Raw genomic sequence first — 16,605 nt, 5'->3', positions numbered from 1 at the left:
GGGTCAGAAGTTTACATACACTCAATTAGTATTTGGTAGCATGCCTTTAAATTGTTTAACTTGGGTCAAACGTTTCGGGTAGCCTTCCACATCCTTCCCACAATAAGTTTGGGTGAATTTTGGCCCATACCGCCTGACAGAGCTGGTTTAACTGAGTCAGGTTTGTAGGCCTCCTTGCTCGCACATGCTTTTTCAGTTCTGCCCACAGATTTTCTATAGGATTGAGGTCAGGGCTTTGTGATGGCCACTCCAATACCTTGACTTTGTTGTCCTTAAGCCATTTTGCCACAACTTTGGAAGTATGCTTGAGGTCATTGTCCATTTGCAAGACCCATTTGCGACCAAGCTTTAACTTCCTGACTGATGTCTTGAGATGTTGCTTCAATATATCCACATAATTTTCCTTCCTCATGATGCCATCTATTTTGTGAAGTGCACCAGTCCCTCCTGCAGCAAAGCACCCCCACAGCATGATGCTGCCACCCCTGTGCTTCACGGTTGGGATGGTGTTCTTCGGCTTGCAAGCCTGCCCCTTTTTCCTCCAAACATAACAATGGTCATTATGGCCAAACAGTTCTATTTTTGTTTCATCAGACCAGAGGACATTTCTCCAAAAAGTACGATCTTTGTCCCCATGTGCAGTTGCAAACTGTAGTCTGGATTTTTTATGGCGGATTTGGAGCAGTGGCTTCTTCCTTGCTGAGCGGCCTTTCAGGTTATGTCGATATAGGACTTGTTTTACTGTGGATATAGATACTTTTGTACCTGTTTCCTCCAGCATCTTCACAAGGTCCTTTGCTATTGTTCTGAGATTGATTTGCACTTTTCGCACCAAAGTATGACGGCTGCGTGGTCCCATGGTGTTTATACTTGCGTACTATTGCTTGTACAAATGAACATGGAACCTTCAGGCATTTGGAAATTGCTCCCAAGGATGAACGAGGTATACAGGGAGTACAGGAGGGGACTCAGGAAGCACCGTTGTGGGGCCCCAATGTTGAGAATCCGTGTTGAGGAGATAATATTGCCTACCTTCACCACCTGGGGGCTGCCTATCAGGAAGTCCAGGACCCAGTTGCATTGGGAGGAGTTAGTCCCAGTGCTGTGAGATTGCTGGTAAATTTAGAGGGCACTTTGGTATTGACGGCCGAGCTGTAGTCGATGAACAGCATCCTCACATATGCATTCCTCTTGTCCAGGTTGGTGAGGGCAGCATGCAGTTCAATGGCCATTGTGTCGTCCGTGGATCTGTTGGGGCGGTAGGGGAATTGCTTTCCAATGTAATAATTTATGTCAAAGTGTTCCAAATATGAAAGTTGAAAACATTGAGACTGCGTGACATTCTGGGGATATCCTAACGACACATTTTAGTCTGCAGTGCATCACCTGTGAAATGTAATGTGAAAAATATCCACATCTGAAACTTAATATGAAATTCCATCACATGTGAAGTATTCCAAAACCACATGGTTTTACATGATTTCACATGTGAAAGGTTATGTCATCACATGTGAAGATCCACATGTGAAACTTCATGTGAAATATCATCACGTTAAGTGTTCCAAAACGTGATTTCCTACATGTGGAATCATGTGTTTTTTCCATAATGGTAAGCTAATGAGGTTATTAAAAGTTATACTCTTTTAGAATTAATGGCTATTATTCCTTTAAAAGTGCAAAAATATATGTAGAAATCACAGATTGCTCCTTTAAAATAAAGCTCAGGAAGATTTGGTAATCAGTAACATGAATATGGCATGTTGTTATTTATTCCAATCTAATATTGGTGAAATGTGACTTTCTTTGTTGTAGTGCTGAGTACACTCATCAACTCAGGACACTCTGAAGATGATGATGGTAGATATTTGTTCACTTCATCAAGCCTCCATCTCTTAATGCTTCATTCTATTTCTTTATTTGTGGATTTTTAAAGTTGCTTTTGGCTGGATATATTTTGTGTTTTTAGTGTCTCAAAATAACATGTAAGTCAATTGTATCATGCTGGTTTGATTTTGATCAGGAGCGGCAAAGGCTGTTCTGACCATACACCCCAACAGCTCCCAGATATTCAGTGGAGAGTCTGTCACTCTCAGATGTGACGTACAGGGGGGAGGAGTCACTGACTGGAAATACACATGGTACAAGAATGGTAATTCGGACTCCTCCACTAAGAAGAATAAACATGAGATCAGTGATGCTAAGATTTCTGACAGTGGTGACTACATTTGTCTGGGTACACATATTGATGAGCAGCACCATTCTGGGTGGAGTGATGTAGTCACACTGAAAGTGACAGGTAAGTCATCTAATTTCTCATTCACATCAGTGCCTCCATACTTATAACCACTTCATTTGGCACCATTTTAAGGATTCTATTTAGTTGTTTAAAAAATGTATGTTGTGTGTTTCTGCAGCTCTGCCCAAAGCTACACTGACAGCAGAGCCAAACCCTGTGTACCCTGAAGAGACAGTTACTCTGACGTGTTCAGTAGGGTCTGGAAGTATCTGGAGCTATCAGTGGTACAAAGACAGGAATGATAATGTAGTATCCCAGTCTGTCAGACACACTATAACAGGAGACACCCTCACCATCAGTAGAGCTGTTGTGTCTGACCAGGGTCAGTACTGGTGTCAGGGAGAGATCCAGTCCAGATCCATAAAATCAATCATCGGTGATCCTGTCAGAGTCACCCTGAATAGTAAGTTATTATGTTGTCATACAGATGGACACTATTTATATTGAGTCAATCATGTAGACATGCTCTGAGTGTAAGTACACTACATCACCAAAAGTATGTGGACACGTTGAACATCTCATTCCAAAATCATGGGCATTATTATGTAGTCGGTACTCGCTTTGTGCACAGGGACATTGTCATGCTGAAACAAGAAAGGGCCTTCCCCAAACTGTAGCCACAAAGGTGGAAGAACAGAATCGTCTAGAATGCCATTATGCTGTAGATTTAAGATTTCCCTTCACTGGAACTAAGGGGCCTAGCCCGAACCATGAAAAACAGCCCCAGACCATTATTCCTCCTCCACTAAACTTTACAGTTGGTATTCGGGAAGGTAGCTTCTCCTGGCATCCGCCAAACCCAGATTTGTCAGCCGGACTCCCAGATGGTGAAGCGTGATTCATCACTCCAGAGAAAGCGCTTCCACTGCTCCAGAGTCCAATGGCGGCAAGCTTTACACCACTCCAGCCGATGCTTGGCATTGTGCTTTGTGATTTTAGGCTTGTGTGCGGCTGCTCGGCCATGGAAACCCATTTCATGAAGCTCCCGACAAACAGTTATTGTGCCGACGTTGCTTCGGGAGGAAGTTTGGAACTGAGTGTTGCAACCGAGGATAGATTATTTTTACACGCTACACGCTTCAGCACTCGGCGGTCACATTCTCTGAGCTTGTGTGGCCTACCACTTTGTGGCTGAGCCGTTGATGCTCCTCGACATTTCCACTTCACAATAACAGCACTTACAGTTGACCGGGGCAGCTCTATCAAATTTGACGAACTGACTTGTTAGAAAGGTGGCATCCTACAACGGTGCCATGTTGAAAGTCAATGAGCTCTTCAAATCAAATCACATTTTATTTGCCACATGCGCTGAATACAACAGGTGAAGACCTTACAGTGAAATGCTTACTTACCTTAACCAACAATACATTTTTAAGAAAAATAAGTGTTAAATACAAAATAGATGAGTAAAAAAGAAAAATAAGAAATAATTAAAGAGCAGCAGTAAAATAAAATAACAGTAGTGAGGCTATATACAGGGGGTACCGGTACAGAGTCAATGTGCAGGGGCACAGTTATATGTAACTGTTTGGCCATTCTACTGCCAATATTTGTCTATAGAGATTTTATGGCTGTGGGCTCGATTTTACACACCTGTCAGCAACGGGTTTGGCTGAAATAGCCAAATATACTCATTTGAAGGGGTGTCCACATACTTTTGTATATATCGTGTAATGTCTCAAATAATAGTTACCGTACTACTTACTGAAGTCAGATCATACTTTGGAAAGATTGGTGCTCTGACTGCTTTTGTGTTCATATAACTGTTTCCACAGCTCTGCCCTCGGCCTCAGTGAAGATAGTCACTCCTCAGGGTCTCCTCTACCCTGGAGATACAGTCACTCTGCAGTGTGACATATCAGACTACACAGACTGGACATACCGCTGGTTCAGAGACAACCAAGAACTTCCCATTCAGACCAGAAAAAACACCATCTCTCTCCCTGACCAGGCAGGTCAGTACAAGTGTGTTGGGACAAGGAGAGGTCGGCCCCAGAAGTCATATCTCAGCTCAGCTCTCCCCATCATCATCACTGGTGAGCTCACTGTTGGTCTTCAATCTAGACTTTCTAAATTCAGAGCCACTGATGGTTAATATAAATGTATACACTGTATACACACTTAATATAAATATACTGTATACACTGTAAATTCTAACTGAATGGAGTCAACATACCATATGTAAAATAGACTTTAATCACAACGTTACAGAAACAGCTGAATTACCAGCCATGTATTAAGATGTTTTGTGCTCTGTTTCCTCAGCTCTTCCCAAAGCTACACTGACTGTAAAACCCAACCCTGTGTTCCCTGGAGAGACAGTTACTCTGACGTGTTCAACAGAGTCTCACAGTGACTGGAGCTATCAGTGGTTCAAAGACAGGAATGATAATGTAGTATCCCAGTCTGTCAGACACACTGTAACAGGAGACACCCTCATCATCAGTAGAGCTGGTGTGTTTGACCAGGGTCAGTACTGGTGTGAAGGGAACAGAGTGTCTAGACCCACATCTTCACTACCAAGTGATCCTGTCACTCTCACTGTTAAAGGTACATTACTTTGTTCTGTTCTCTCTCTTGTAATACAGATAGATAGACACTGTTGTTGTTGAGTCAATCATGTAGACATGGTCGTTTTGTAAGTACAGAACATCACCAGAAGTATGTGGACACGTTGAACAGCTCATTCCAATATCATCGGTACTCCCTTTGCTGCTATAACAGCCTCCACTCTTCTGGGAAGGCTTTCCACTAGATATTGGAACATTGCTGTGGGGACTTGCTTCCATTGAGCCACACGAGCATTAGTGAGGTGGAGCACTGATATTGGGCGATTAGGCCTGGCTCGCAGTCTGCGTTCCAATTCATCCCAAAGGTGTTCGATGGGGTTGAGGTCAGGGCTCTGTGCAGGCCAGTCAAGATCTTCCACACCGATCTCGACAAACCATATCTGTATGGACCTCGATTTGTGCACGGGGGCATTGTCATGCTGAAACAGGAAAGGGCCTTCCCCAAACTGTTGCCACAAAGTTGGAAGCACAGAATTGTCTAGAATGTCATTGTATGCTGTAGCGTTAAGATTTCCCTTCACTGGAACTAAGGGGCCTAGCCCAAACCATGAAAAACAGCCCCAGACCATTATTCCTCCTCCACCAAACTTTACAGTTGGAACTATGCATTCGGGCAGGTAGCGTTCTCCTGGCATCAGCCAAACCAAGATTCGTCCGTCGGACTGCCAGATTGTGAAGAGTTCATCACTCCAGAGAACGCGTTTCCACTGCTCCAGAGTCCAATGGCGGCAAGCGTTACACCACTCCAGCTGACGCTTGGCATTGCGCATGGTGATATTAGCCTTGTGTGCGGCTGCTCAGCCATGGAACCCCATATCATGAAGATCCCAACAAACATTTATTGTACTGCCGTTGCTTCCAGAGGCAGTTTGGAACGCAGTAGTGAGTGTTTCAACCCGAGGACAGATTATTTTTACGCGCTACGTGCTTCAGCACTCGGCGGTCCCGTTTTGTGAGCTTGTGTGGCCTTCCACTTTGCAGCTGAGCCATTGTTGCTCCTAGACGTTTCCACTTCACAATAAAAGCACTTACAGTTGAAGTACCACGACAGCTCTACCATGGCAGACATTTGACAAACTGACTTGTTAGAAAGGTGGCGTTCTATGACGGTGTCACGTTGAAAGTCACTGAGCTCTTCAGTAAGGCAATTATTCTGCCATTGTTTGTCTATGGGGATTGCATGGCTGTTAGCTCGATTTTATACACCTGTCAGCAACGGGTGTGGCTGAAATAGCCGAATCCATTAATCCTGGCATGAATTCAGATTTTTTGTGCTCTGTTTCCTCAGCTCTGCCCAAAGCTACACTGACTGTAAAGCCAAACCCTGCATACACTGGAGAGAAAGTGACTCTGACGTGTTCAACAGAGTCTCACAGTGACTGGAGCTATCAGTGGTTCAAAGACAGGAATGATAATTTAGTATCCCAGTCTGTCAGACACACTGTAACAGGAGACACCCTCATCATCAGTAGAGCTGGTGTGTCTGACCAGGGTCAGTACTGGTGTGAAGGGAACAGAGTGTCTAGACCCACATCTTCACTACCAAGTGATCCTGTCACTCTCACTGTTAAAGGTACATTACTTTGTTCTGTTCTCTCTCTTGTCATACAGATAGATAGACACTGTTGTTGTTGAGTCAATCATGTAGACATTTTTTGTGTGCCTGTAGACTATTCTGCCTCACTGAGTTTTGAACCTTTACACATCAAGAGGACATATCATGCAGCAGATCAGATCCATGTTTTCCAGATGCGTCACACACATTTCTTGATTCCAACAGATAGTCGTCCGACGGCTACACTGAGTTTAGACCAAGCGAACGTATTCACAGGAGACAGTGTGACACTGACCTGTACAGTAGAGTCTTATGGATGGAAGTTTTACTGGTACAGACACAGACCAGACTCTACACCAGTAACCTCAACCTCTGGATACTCCTACACACTCAGCAGGGTCAGTGTCTCTGATGGAGGACAGTACTGGTGCAGAGCTGGGAGAGGAGACCCAGTCTACTATACCCTGTACAGTGACCCAGTCCAGATAAACATTACTGGTGAGTCTAAAACAGTTTTATGATAAACGGCTGCTATTGTATATGGATATAAAGTAATATAAGGTGTAATATTTAGTCTGCTCATTGTAACAATTATAGCTAACATGAGTAGACCTTTTGATAAATAAAGACATTTACAATTGTGCAACTGTTTATTCAGTTAGTTGTCTGTGTTGTGTCTGTGCAGAGAGACCTGTAGCTGTTCTGACCCTCCAACCCAACTGGACCCAGATATTTAGAGGAGAGACTGTCACTATGAGATGTGACATACAGGGAGGAGACACTGACTGGCAGTATGAGTGGTATACGAATGGTTATTCAGTCTACTCTAATACGAAGTCTGAGTACAGAATCAGTCCTGTCTACATGTCTAACAGTGGTTCATATACCTGTAAGGGTGTAAAGGGAAGCAAGTTCTCCAAGACCAGTGATGCTGTACAAGTGACTGTGTCTGGTGAGTCTATCTAATCATGTAAACATCTCCATGGTTAACTAGAATCATTGCTAAGACTGAATGTTTCAAACCTGTCCTCTGTCTGATCACAGTTCAACCCAAGGCTGTTCTGAGTATCTATCCTCAGTGGCTGAACCCTGGAGACTCAGTGTCTCTGAGCTGTGAAGTTGACAAGACGTCTACAGGCTGGAGGTTCTCCTGGTACAGGACGGTTCCCACTTTAACAGAGCAGTCCTACTCTTTTGAGCGTCTACCAGAAGCAGACAATGGGACTACCGAAGACTCGTACACTCTGATCCCTGCTGGTCCTAATCACACAGGAGGATATGTGTGTAGAGCTGGGAGAGGAGACCCAGTCTATGACACACTCTACAGTGAACCTCAGTTTCTCTGGTCAGGAGGTAACTAACTGCATTGAAACTGTATTGAATCATATTTAAGTTACCCTCATGTGTGTATATAACTATAGGTTTGACTCTGTCTCTCTTTGTTTCAGATCTGCAGCCTTCAGTGTCTCTTAGAATAAGTCCCAACACAACACAACACTTTACATCAAAGTCTCTCTCACTGAGCTGTGAGGAGAAGGGGAACTCTACTGGATGGAGACTGATGAGCTACAGAGAGAGAGGAGTGAGGTCATGGTGTGTCTCTAACTGGGGATCAATAACAGGGTCCACATGTACCATCAGCTACACATTCACATGGTCCAGTGGAGTGTTCTGGTGTGAGTCTGGATCAGGAGAGTACAGTAATGCTGTCAACATCACAGTTACTAGTACGTCTATTGTACAACACTCACTAACATTTTTACATACATATGATAGGATGTTCAATTCTGGAACTGAATGATTGCATCTCATAAATACAAGCTCATAAGACGTTGATGTATTGTGAGGGATGACTCCAGATTTACAGTATTATTTATATATTATGTTACACAGATGGTGATGTGATCCTGGAGAGCCCTGTCCATCCTGTGACTGAAGGAGACTCTGTGACTCTGCGCTGTAAATACCGGACAGTCAGCTCAAACTTCAAAGCTGATTTCTACAAAGATGGAGTACTCATCAAGAATGAGACCACAGGAGAGATGACCATCCCTACAGTATCCAAGTCAGATGAAGGATTCTATAAGTGTATATCTGGTCAAGGAGAATCACCAGAGAGCTGGGTGACAGTGAGAGGTGAGAAAACATTTATGATCACAAGTTAGTTACCTTTTTATTATCTGTGTGAAAAACAAGTCATTTAAGTGTTGATGTTAATATAGTTTTAGATTTGCACTCCCCTAGAAAATATGATCTCTCTACTAAATTTTCAAAAGATGGGCCATCCTACTTTCTTTTCATGCTCTATACTCTAAACCTATATAACCTCTATCAGAGTCTGTGCTGTTCTCTCTCCAGTCTCTCCAGTCGTAGCTCCTGGATCCTCTACATCAGTCCTAGTAGGAGTGGTTGTGGGTCTGGTTGTTGCTGGTGTTCTACTGGTCATTCTCCTGGTCCTGCTGTGGAGAAATCAAAACAACAAAGGTGATACTTTGGCTGTTTCTCATTTAATACAAAACATTCTATTACATGTTTAGGAGAGACATTTCTAAATATACGTTTTTGAAGAGTTCAGTACATAACACAATGCGTTTGTCATTACAGGTTCCCGTTTCATCAGAATATTCTGGTGAGTACACCTGTCTCTCAACTATATTGATATGTACAGTATAACATCTTCTCTGTGCTTCCTATGCTGAGTATCTCTCTCCCTGTAGGCCCCCTCAGCCCCAGAGCACCAACCAGGACCCCCAACAGGACCAAGGATCTACCCAGGGCCAGGCTCCTGATACTGGGTATACACATCAGCAGCATGGTCAGTCTCTCAGCCCAGACCTCTACCACTCTCCTCTCTCTGTAACCTCATACACTGACTCATCAACATCCACTTTGTTTACAACATGTTACCGTACAATGTGTCCCTAGTCAAGCTAAGGGATAATCAACCTAACTAACCTGCCTCTCTCTTCTATGACCAACAGGTGGCACTAACATCTACGATACGATCAATCCCTCAGACAACAATGATAATGGTAGTGTAATGTAATGTTTTCAGTATGAATGTGTAGTAGCCTGCTTCTCTTCATTTAATATGACATGTAGAGTTTGACTAAGTGGAGGTGTTTGTGTATTATGTCTCAGATGCTGCTGGTGCTTCTGCTGCTGGACCAAGTCATGTGACTTACGCCCAGATTCAACTGAACAAGTTGGACAAGAAAAAGAAAGGTGACTCTCAACTGTGACATATATTGAGAAAAAAATTGTAGCAGTGTATCTAAGATGAGTTACAATGTGTACATATATATACACACACACTACCGTTCAAAAGTTTGGGGTCACTTAGAAATGTCCTTGTTTTCGAAAGAAAAGCAAATTATTTGTCCATTAAAATAACATCAAATTGATCATAAATACAGTGTAGACATTGTTAAGGTTGTAAATGGATATTGTAGTTGAAAACGGCTGATTTTCTATGAAATATCTACATAGGCGCACCTAGGCCCATTATCAGCAACCATCAGTCCTGTGTTCCAATGGCACATTGTGTTTGCTAATCCAAGTTTATCATTTTAAAAGGCTAATTGATCATTAGAAAACCATTTTGCAATTATGTTAGCACAGCTGAAAACTGTTGTGCTGAATAAAGAAGCAATAAAACTGGCCTTCTTGAGACTAGTTTAGTATCTGGAGCATCAGCAATTGTGGGTTTGATTACAGGCTCAAAATGGCCAGAAACAAATAACTTTCTTCTGAAACTCGTCAGTCTATTCTTGTTCGGAGAAATGAAGGCTATTCCATGCGAGAAATTGCCAAGAAACTGAAGATCTCGTACAACGCTGTGTACTACTCCCTTCACAGAACAGCGCAAACTGGCTCTAACCAGAATAGAAAGAGGAGTGGGAGGCCCCGGTGCACAACTGAGCAAGAGGACAAATACATTAGAGTGTCTAGTTTGAGAAATAGACGCCTCACAGGTCCTCAACTGGCAGCTTCATTAAATAGTACCCGCAAAACACCAGTCTCAACGTCAAGAGTGAAGAGGCGACTCCGGGATGCTGACCTTCTAGGCAGAGTTGCAAAGAAAAAGCCATATCTCAGACTGGCCAATAAAAATAAAAGATTAAGATGGGCAAAAGAACACAGACACTGGACAGAGGAATCGAAGTTTGAGGTGTTCGGATCACAAATAAGAACATTTGTGAGACGCAGACCAAATGAAAAGATGCTGGAGGAGTGCTTGATGCCATCTGTCAAGCATGGTGGAGGCAATGTGATGGTCTGGGGGTGCTTTGGTGGTGGTAAAGTGGGAGATTTGTACAGGGTAAAAGGGATATTGAAGAAGGAAGGCTATCACTCCATTTTGCAAAGCTATGCCATACCCTGTGGATGGCGCTTGATTGGAGCCAATTTCCTCCTACAACAGAGAATAACCCAAAGCACAGCTCCAAACTATATAAAAACGATTAAGCAGTCAGCTGGTATTCTGTATATAATGGAGTGGCCAGCACAGTCACAGGATCTCAACCCTATTGAGCTGTTGTGGGAGCAGCTTGACCGTATTATTAAGAAGTGGTGATCAAGCCAATCCAACTTGTGGAAGGTGCTTCCGGAAGCATGGGGTGAAATCTCTTCAGATTACCTCAACAAAATGACAACTAGAATGCCAAAGGTCTGCAAGGCTGTTATTGCTGCAAATTGAGGATTATTTGACGAAAGCAAAGTTTGAAGGACACAATTATTATTTATATAAAAAATCATTCTTTCTAACCTTGTCAATGACTACATTTCCTATGCATTTTGCTATATTTCCTATTCAAACTCATTTCATGAATGTTTTCATGGAAAACAAGGACATTTCTAACTGACCCCAAACCTTTGAACAGTAGTGTATATATATACTTTATATATGACACACACACACGTATAATAATATATATAAATATATTTACAAGTTCTCTGTACTTCTTCCTCCTCAGTAAAGAGAGATTATCCAAAAGAAAATCCTGTCTACTCTGAGGTGAAGACAGGGAAAGCCACTGGTAAGAACCATTATACAGGTTGGCAGTCATTAAAACCTTAATTCGTAATTTCTGAGTTTGTGATGAAGAGGTCGAATATGCAATAAGCTAATTCCTTCATTTGTTGACTGGACATGTCCATTGTCAGCAGCAGCTGGACCTGTTGATGTGACCTATGCTGAGGTTGACCTCCAAAAGAAGGTCAAAGCCAAGAAGAAGAGAGGTAAGACCAGACATCCCTCCCTCCATATTCCCCCTATCAGAACCTCACTCCTCTTTGACCCATATTAAAAGCTGTATTCTCTATCTAACGGATCATCATGACCTCATACCTTTAACTGTGTATTGTATAACTGTATATTATTCTGTATAACTGTAACATTATGCTGATGTTTTATCCTCACCCCCTATAGAAACAGCAACCCCACCTGAGGCAGAACCTGTCTATTCTCTAGTGAAGCCATACACAGCCCCCGGTAAGACTTAATCAACAATCTATTGAAAGGGTATGAAACTATATCTAAGTATGTCCTAAGAAACTGGTGAGAAATCATTTCTGATCACATTACTTTTTTATCATTGTCACGTACGTTAAGGAACGGGACGGACCAAGGTGCAGCGTGAACGGCGAACATGTTTATTAACTAATAAACACACAAAACAGTAACCAAAACAACAAACTTAACCTTGACGGTCCAAAGGCTAACACACAAGCCTAAACATGAACCTAACAAAATCCCACAACACAGGCAGGAAAACTGGCTGCCTAAGTATGATCCCCAATCAGAGACAACGAGCGACAGCTGTCTCTGATTGGGAACCACACCCGGCCAAACATAGAAATACAAAACCTAGAATATATTCACACTCTGACCAAACTAGCTGGAGTTCTATAGGCCAGGGCGTGACAATCATCAGTGTGATGAACTATGGATTATAGTGTTGATGTTAACATACATTTGGATGTGCACTCCCATAGCAAATTATCTCCTAAATATTGTCAAAACATTCAGGCCGGCCTATTGGAATCTCTACATTTCACTATTGTATTTGTATTCTCTCTACTCCAGAGGTGGACAAACGTTTTATTTTATTTTATCAAACATAATTTGCCCACCCCTTCTCTACACCTATATTACCTCTCTCTGAGCCTGATTATGTTTTTCTGTTTCGAATGAAGAGGCAGAATATGCATTAAGCTAATTCCTTCATTTGTTGACTGCAAATGTCCATTGTCAGCAGCAGCTGGACCTGTTGATGTGACCTATGCTGAGGTTGACCTCCAAAAGAAGGTCAAAGCCAAGAAGAAGAGAGGTAAGACCAGACATCCCTCCCTCCATATTCCCCCTATCAGAACCTCACTCCTCTTTGACCCATATTGAATAAATGTTTATTATTCTGTACATTATTCTGGATATTATTATGGATATTATTATGGATATTATTATGGATATAACTATTATATTATGCTGATGTTTATCCTCCTACATAAACAGCAACCCCACCAGTAGCAGATTCAGTCTATTCTCAAGTGAAGCCACACAAAGCCACAGGTAAGACTAATAGCCATATGCTATTGACACTAATACAGGTGTAGGATCTTAATTTGACCAGTTTCTCACAGAATGAAAATACTCCTGCAGCAAAAGGATATGTGAATTATTGTGTGTATTAGAATGCATGGACATTTTTGTAGGGCTTGATACATCTGTATTTAGGGAAAATCAAGTCTGAAATTCTGAAGTGGAAATACAAAACTTTAGAAGCCTCTTTTAAACCTTGAATACACTACGAGTTTGTATTTCATACTGTGCAGGAAATGTCCTGCAACAACAGGATGATCATATTAAGATGCTACACCTGTATTATAATTATTGAGCTAATGCTTTGATATCAAAGTATACTGCATCTATTTAAAGTATACCTCTAAAAAAACGTTGTGTGGTGATATGTTACAGGTCCTTGAAGGAAATGGAGGGATAAATAACTTTGTGTGGTGATATGTTACAGGTCCTTGAGGGAGCTGGAGGGATACATCACTTTGTGTGGTGATATGTTACAGGTCTTTGAGGGAGCTGGAGGGATACATCACTTTGTGTGTTGATATGTTTCAGGTCCTTGAAGGAAATGGAGGGATAAATCACTTTGTGTGGTTATATGTTACAGGTCCTTGAGGGAGCTGGAGGGATACATCACTTTGTGTGTTGATATGTTTCAGGTCCTTGAAGGAAATGGAGGGATAAATCACTTTGTGTGGTTATATGTTACAGGTCTTTGAGGGAGCTGGAGGGATACATCACTTTGTGTGTTGATATGTTTCAGGTCCTTGAAGGAAATGGAGGGATAAATCACTTTGTGTGGTTATATGTTACAGGTCCTTGAGGGAGATGGAGGGATAAATCACTTTGTGTGGTGATATGTTACAGGTCCTTGAGGGAGCTGGAGGGACACACCATCAGAGGAGGAGCAGGAGAAACCTGGGAACATGGATTATGCACACAAACACACACAAACACACACACACACACACACAATAACACATTGTAAACTCAGCAAAAAAAGAAACGTCATCTCACTGTCAACTGTGTTTATTTTCACCAAACTTAACATGTGTAAATATTTGTATGAACATAACAAGATTCAACAACTGAGACATAAACAGAAATTTAATAATGTGTCCCTGAACAAAAGGGGGGTCAAATTCAAAAGTAACAGTCAGTATCTGGTGTGGCCACCAGCTGCAGTAAGCACTGCAGTTCATCTCCTCCTCATGGACTGCACCAGATTTGCCAGTTCTTGCTGTGAGACGTTATCCCACTCTTCCACCAAGGCACCTGCAAGTTCCCGGACATTTCTGGGGGGAATGGCCCTAGCCCTCACCCTCCGATCCAACAGGTTCCAGACGTGCTCAATAGGATTGAGATCCGGGCTCTTCGCTGGCCAAGGCAGAACACTGACATTCCTGTCTTGCAGGAAATCACGCACAGAACGAGCAGTATGGCTGGTGGCATTGTCATGCTGGAGGGTCATGTCAGGATGAGCCTGCAGGAAGTGTACCATTTGATTTGATTTGATTTGACAAGGAAGGAGGATGACTTCCCTGTAACGCACAGCGTTGATATTGCCTGCAATGACAACAAGCTCAGTCCGATGATGCTGTGACACACCGCCCCAGACAATGACGGACTCTCCACCTCCAAATCGATCCCGCTCCAGAGTACAGGCCTCAGTGTAACGCTCATTCCTTCGACGATAAACGCGAATCCGACCATCAACCCTGATGAGACAAAAACGCGACTCGTCAGTGAAGAGCACTTTTTGCCAGTCCTGTCTGGTCCAGCGACGGTGGGTTAGTGCCCATAGGCGACGTTGTTGCCGGTGATGTCTGGTGAGGACCTGCCTTACAACAGGCCTACAAGCCCTCAGAACATCCTCTCTCAGCCTATTGTGGACAGTCTGAGCACTGATGGAGGGATTGTGCGTTCCTGGTGTAACTCGGGCAGTTGTTGTTGCCATCCTGTACCTGTCCCGCAGGTGTGATGTTCGGATGTACCGATCCTGTGCAGGTGTTGTTACACGTGTCTCCCTGTAGCGCTGTCTTAGGCGTCTCACAGTCGGACATTGCAATTTATTGCCCTGGCCACATCTGCTGTCCTCATGCCTCCTTGCAGCATGCCTAAGGCCCCTGGGCATCTTTCTTTTGGTGTTTTTCAGAGTCAGTAGAAAGGCCTCTTTAGTGTCCTAAGTTTTCATAATTGTGACCTTAATTGCCTACCGTCTGTAAGCTGTTAGTGTCTTAACGACCGTGGTGCATGTTCATTAATTGTTTATGGTTCATTGAACAAGCATGTGTTTAAACCCTTTACAATGAAGATCTGTGAAGTTATTTGGATTTTTACGAATTATCTTTGAAAGACACTGTCCTCAAAAAGGGACGTTTCTTTTTTTGCTGAGTTTACATGAAGGATTTGTATTTAAAAAAAAACAACATTGTTTTTAATTAATCATGGTTTAATTGTGTATTACTGAAACAGCTTTTTAAACAGTTATATGGTGTAATGATTATGGATCTTATCTGCAGCTACAGCTTGTTGTTAGTTATTTTGATTTTACATTTTAGCCATTTAGCAGACCTGCTAGTTAAACATCTAATTCCAAAATCATGGGCATTAATATGGAGTTGCCCCCCCCCCTTTGCTGCTATAACAGCCTCCACTCTTCTGGCAATGCTTTCCACTAGATGTTGGAGCATTGATGCAGAGACTTGTTTCCATGTAGCCACAAGAGCATTAGTGAGGTCGGACACTGATGTTTGTCGATTAGGTCTGACTCGCAGTCGGCGTTCCAATTCATCCCAAAGGTGTTCAATGGGGTTGAGGTCAGGGCTCTGTGCAGGCCAGCGGCGCAGCGGTCTGAGGCACTGCATCTCAGTGCTAGAGGCGTCACTACAGACCCTGGTTCAATTCCAGGCTGTATCACAATCCGGCCGTGATTGGGAGTCCCATAGGGCGGCGCACAATTGGCTCAGTGTTGGCCGGGGTAGGCTGTCATTGTAAATAAGAATTTGTTCTTATCTGACTTGCCTGTTTAAATATCAATTTTTATGTTCTTCCACACCAATTTCGACAAACCATTTCTGTATGGACCTCGCTTTGTGCCATAGGGCATTGTCATGCTGAAACAGGAAAGGGCATTCTCCAAACTTTTGCCACAAAGTTGGAAGCACAGAATCATCAAGAATGTCATTGTACGCTGTAGCGTTAAGATTTCCCTGACTTGTTGGAAAGGTGGCATCCTTGACAGTGACATGTTGAAAGTCACTCAGCTCTTCAGTAAGGCCATTCTACTTTAAATGTTTGTCTGTGGAGATTGCATGGCTGTGCGCTCGATTTTATACACCTGTCAGCAACGGGTGTGGCTGAAATAGCCGAATCCACTAATTTGAAGGGGTGTCCACATACTTTTGTGTATATGTACAGTAGTGTATTGTGTAATATGAGCAAAATTACTGTCTTACCTTAATTACCCAGGAAGTCGCTAGTTTGACAGTGACTGTTTTTCTGGAAGCTGTGTTGTGCCATTTTCCTTACATTTCCCCCAAGTGGGCCAGCCCCCTAGAAATTTGAGTTCAACCAATAAGCTTCAGCCCCTCGCCATGTGAGTGAC

The 16,605-nt window shown here is 42.8% G+C and overlaps 1 protein-coding gene across 1 annotated transcript; it reads left to right on the top strand.

Moving 5' to 3' along the window:
- Nucleotides 1–8,256: 8,256 nt before the first annotated feature.
- Nucleotides 8,257–13,470, top strand: LOC311112646 (uncharacterized protein; the record flags this gene model as incomplete). The annotated part of the gene is made up of 12 exons (XM_084155790.1): nt 8,257–8,263; nt 8,315–8,557; nt 9,026–9,050; nt 9,139–9,236; nt 9,403–9,453; nt 9,563–9,646; nt 11,398–11,460; nt 11,588–11,662; nt 11,853–11,915; nt 12,682–12,753; nt 12,936–12,992; nt 13,450–13,470. 12 exons carry the CDS (start codon nt 8,257–8,259, stop codon nt 13,455–13,457), a joined length of 846 nt encoding a protein of 281 aa, XP_084011916.1. The 3' UTR covers nt 13,458–13,470.
- Between the last annotated feature and the right edge of the window lie 3,135 nt (nt 13,471–16,605).

Source organism: Coregonus lavaretus (genome assembly GCF_964263955.1).
Source record: "Coregonus lavaretus genome assembly, chromosome: 39".
Classification (NCBI taxonomy): domain Eukaryota; kingdom Metazoa; phylum Chordata; class Actinopteri; order Salmoniformes; family Salmonidae; genus Coregonus; species Coregonus lavaretus.
The sequence above is the reverse complement of the archived record's forward strand: the minus strand, read 5'-3'. Positions and strand labels throughout refer to the sequence as shown.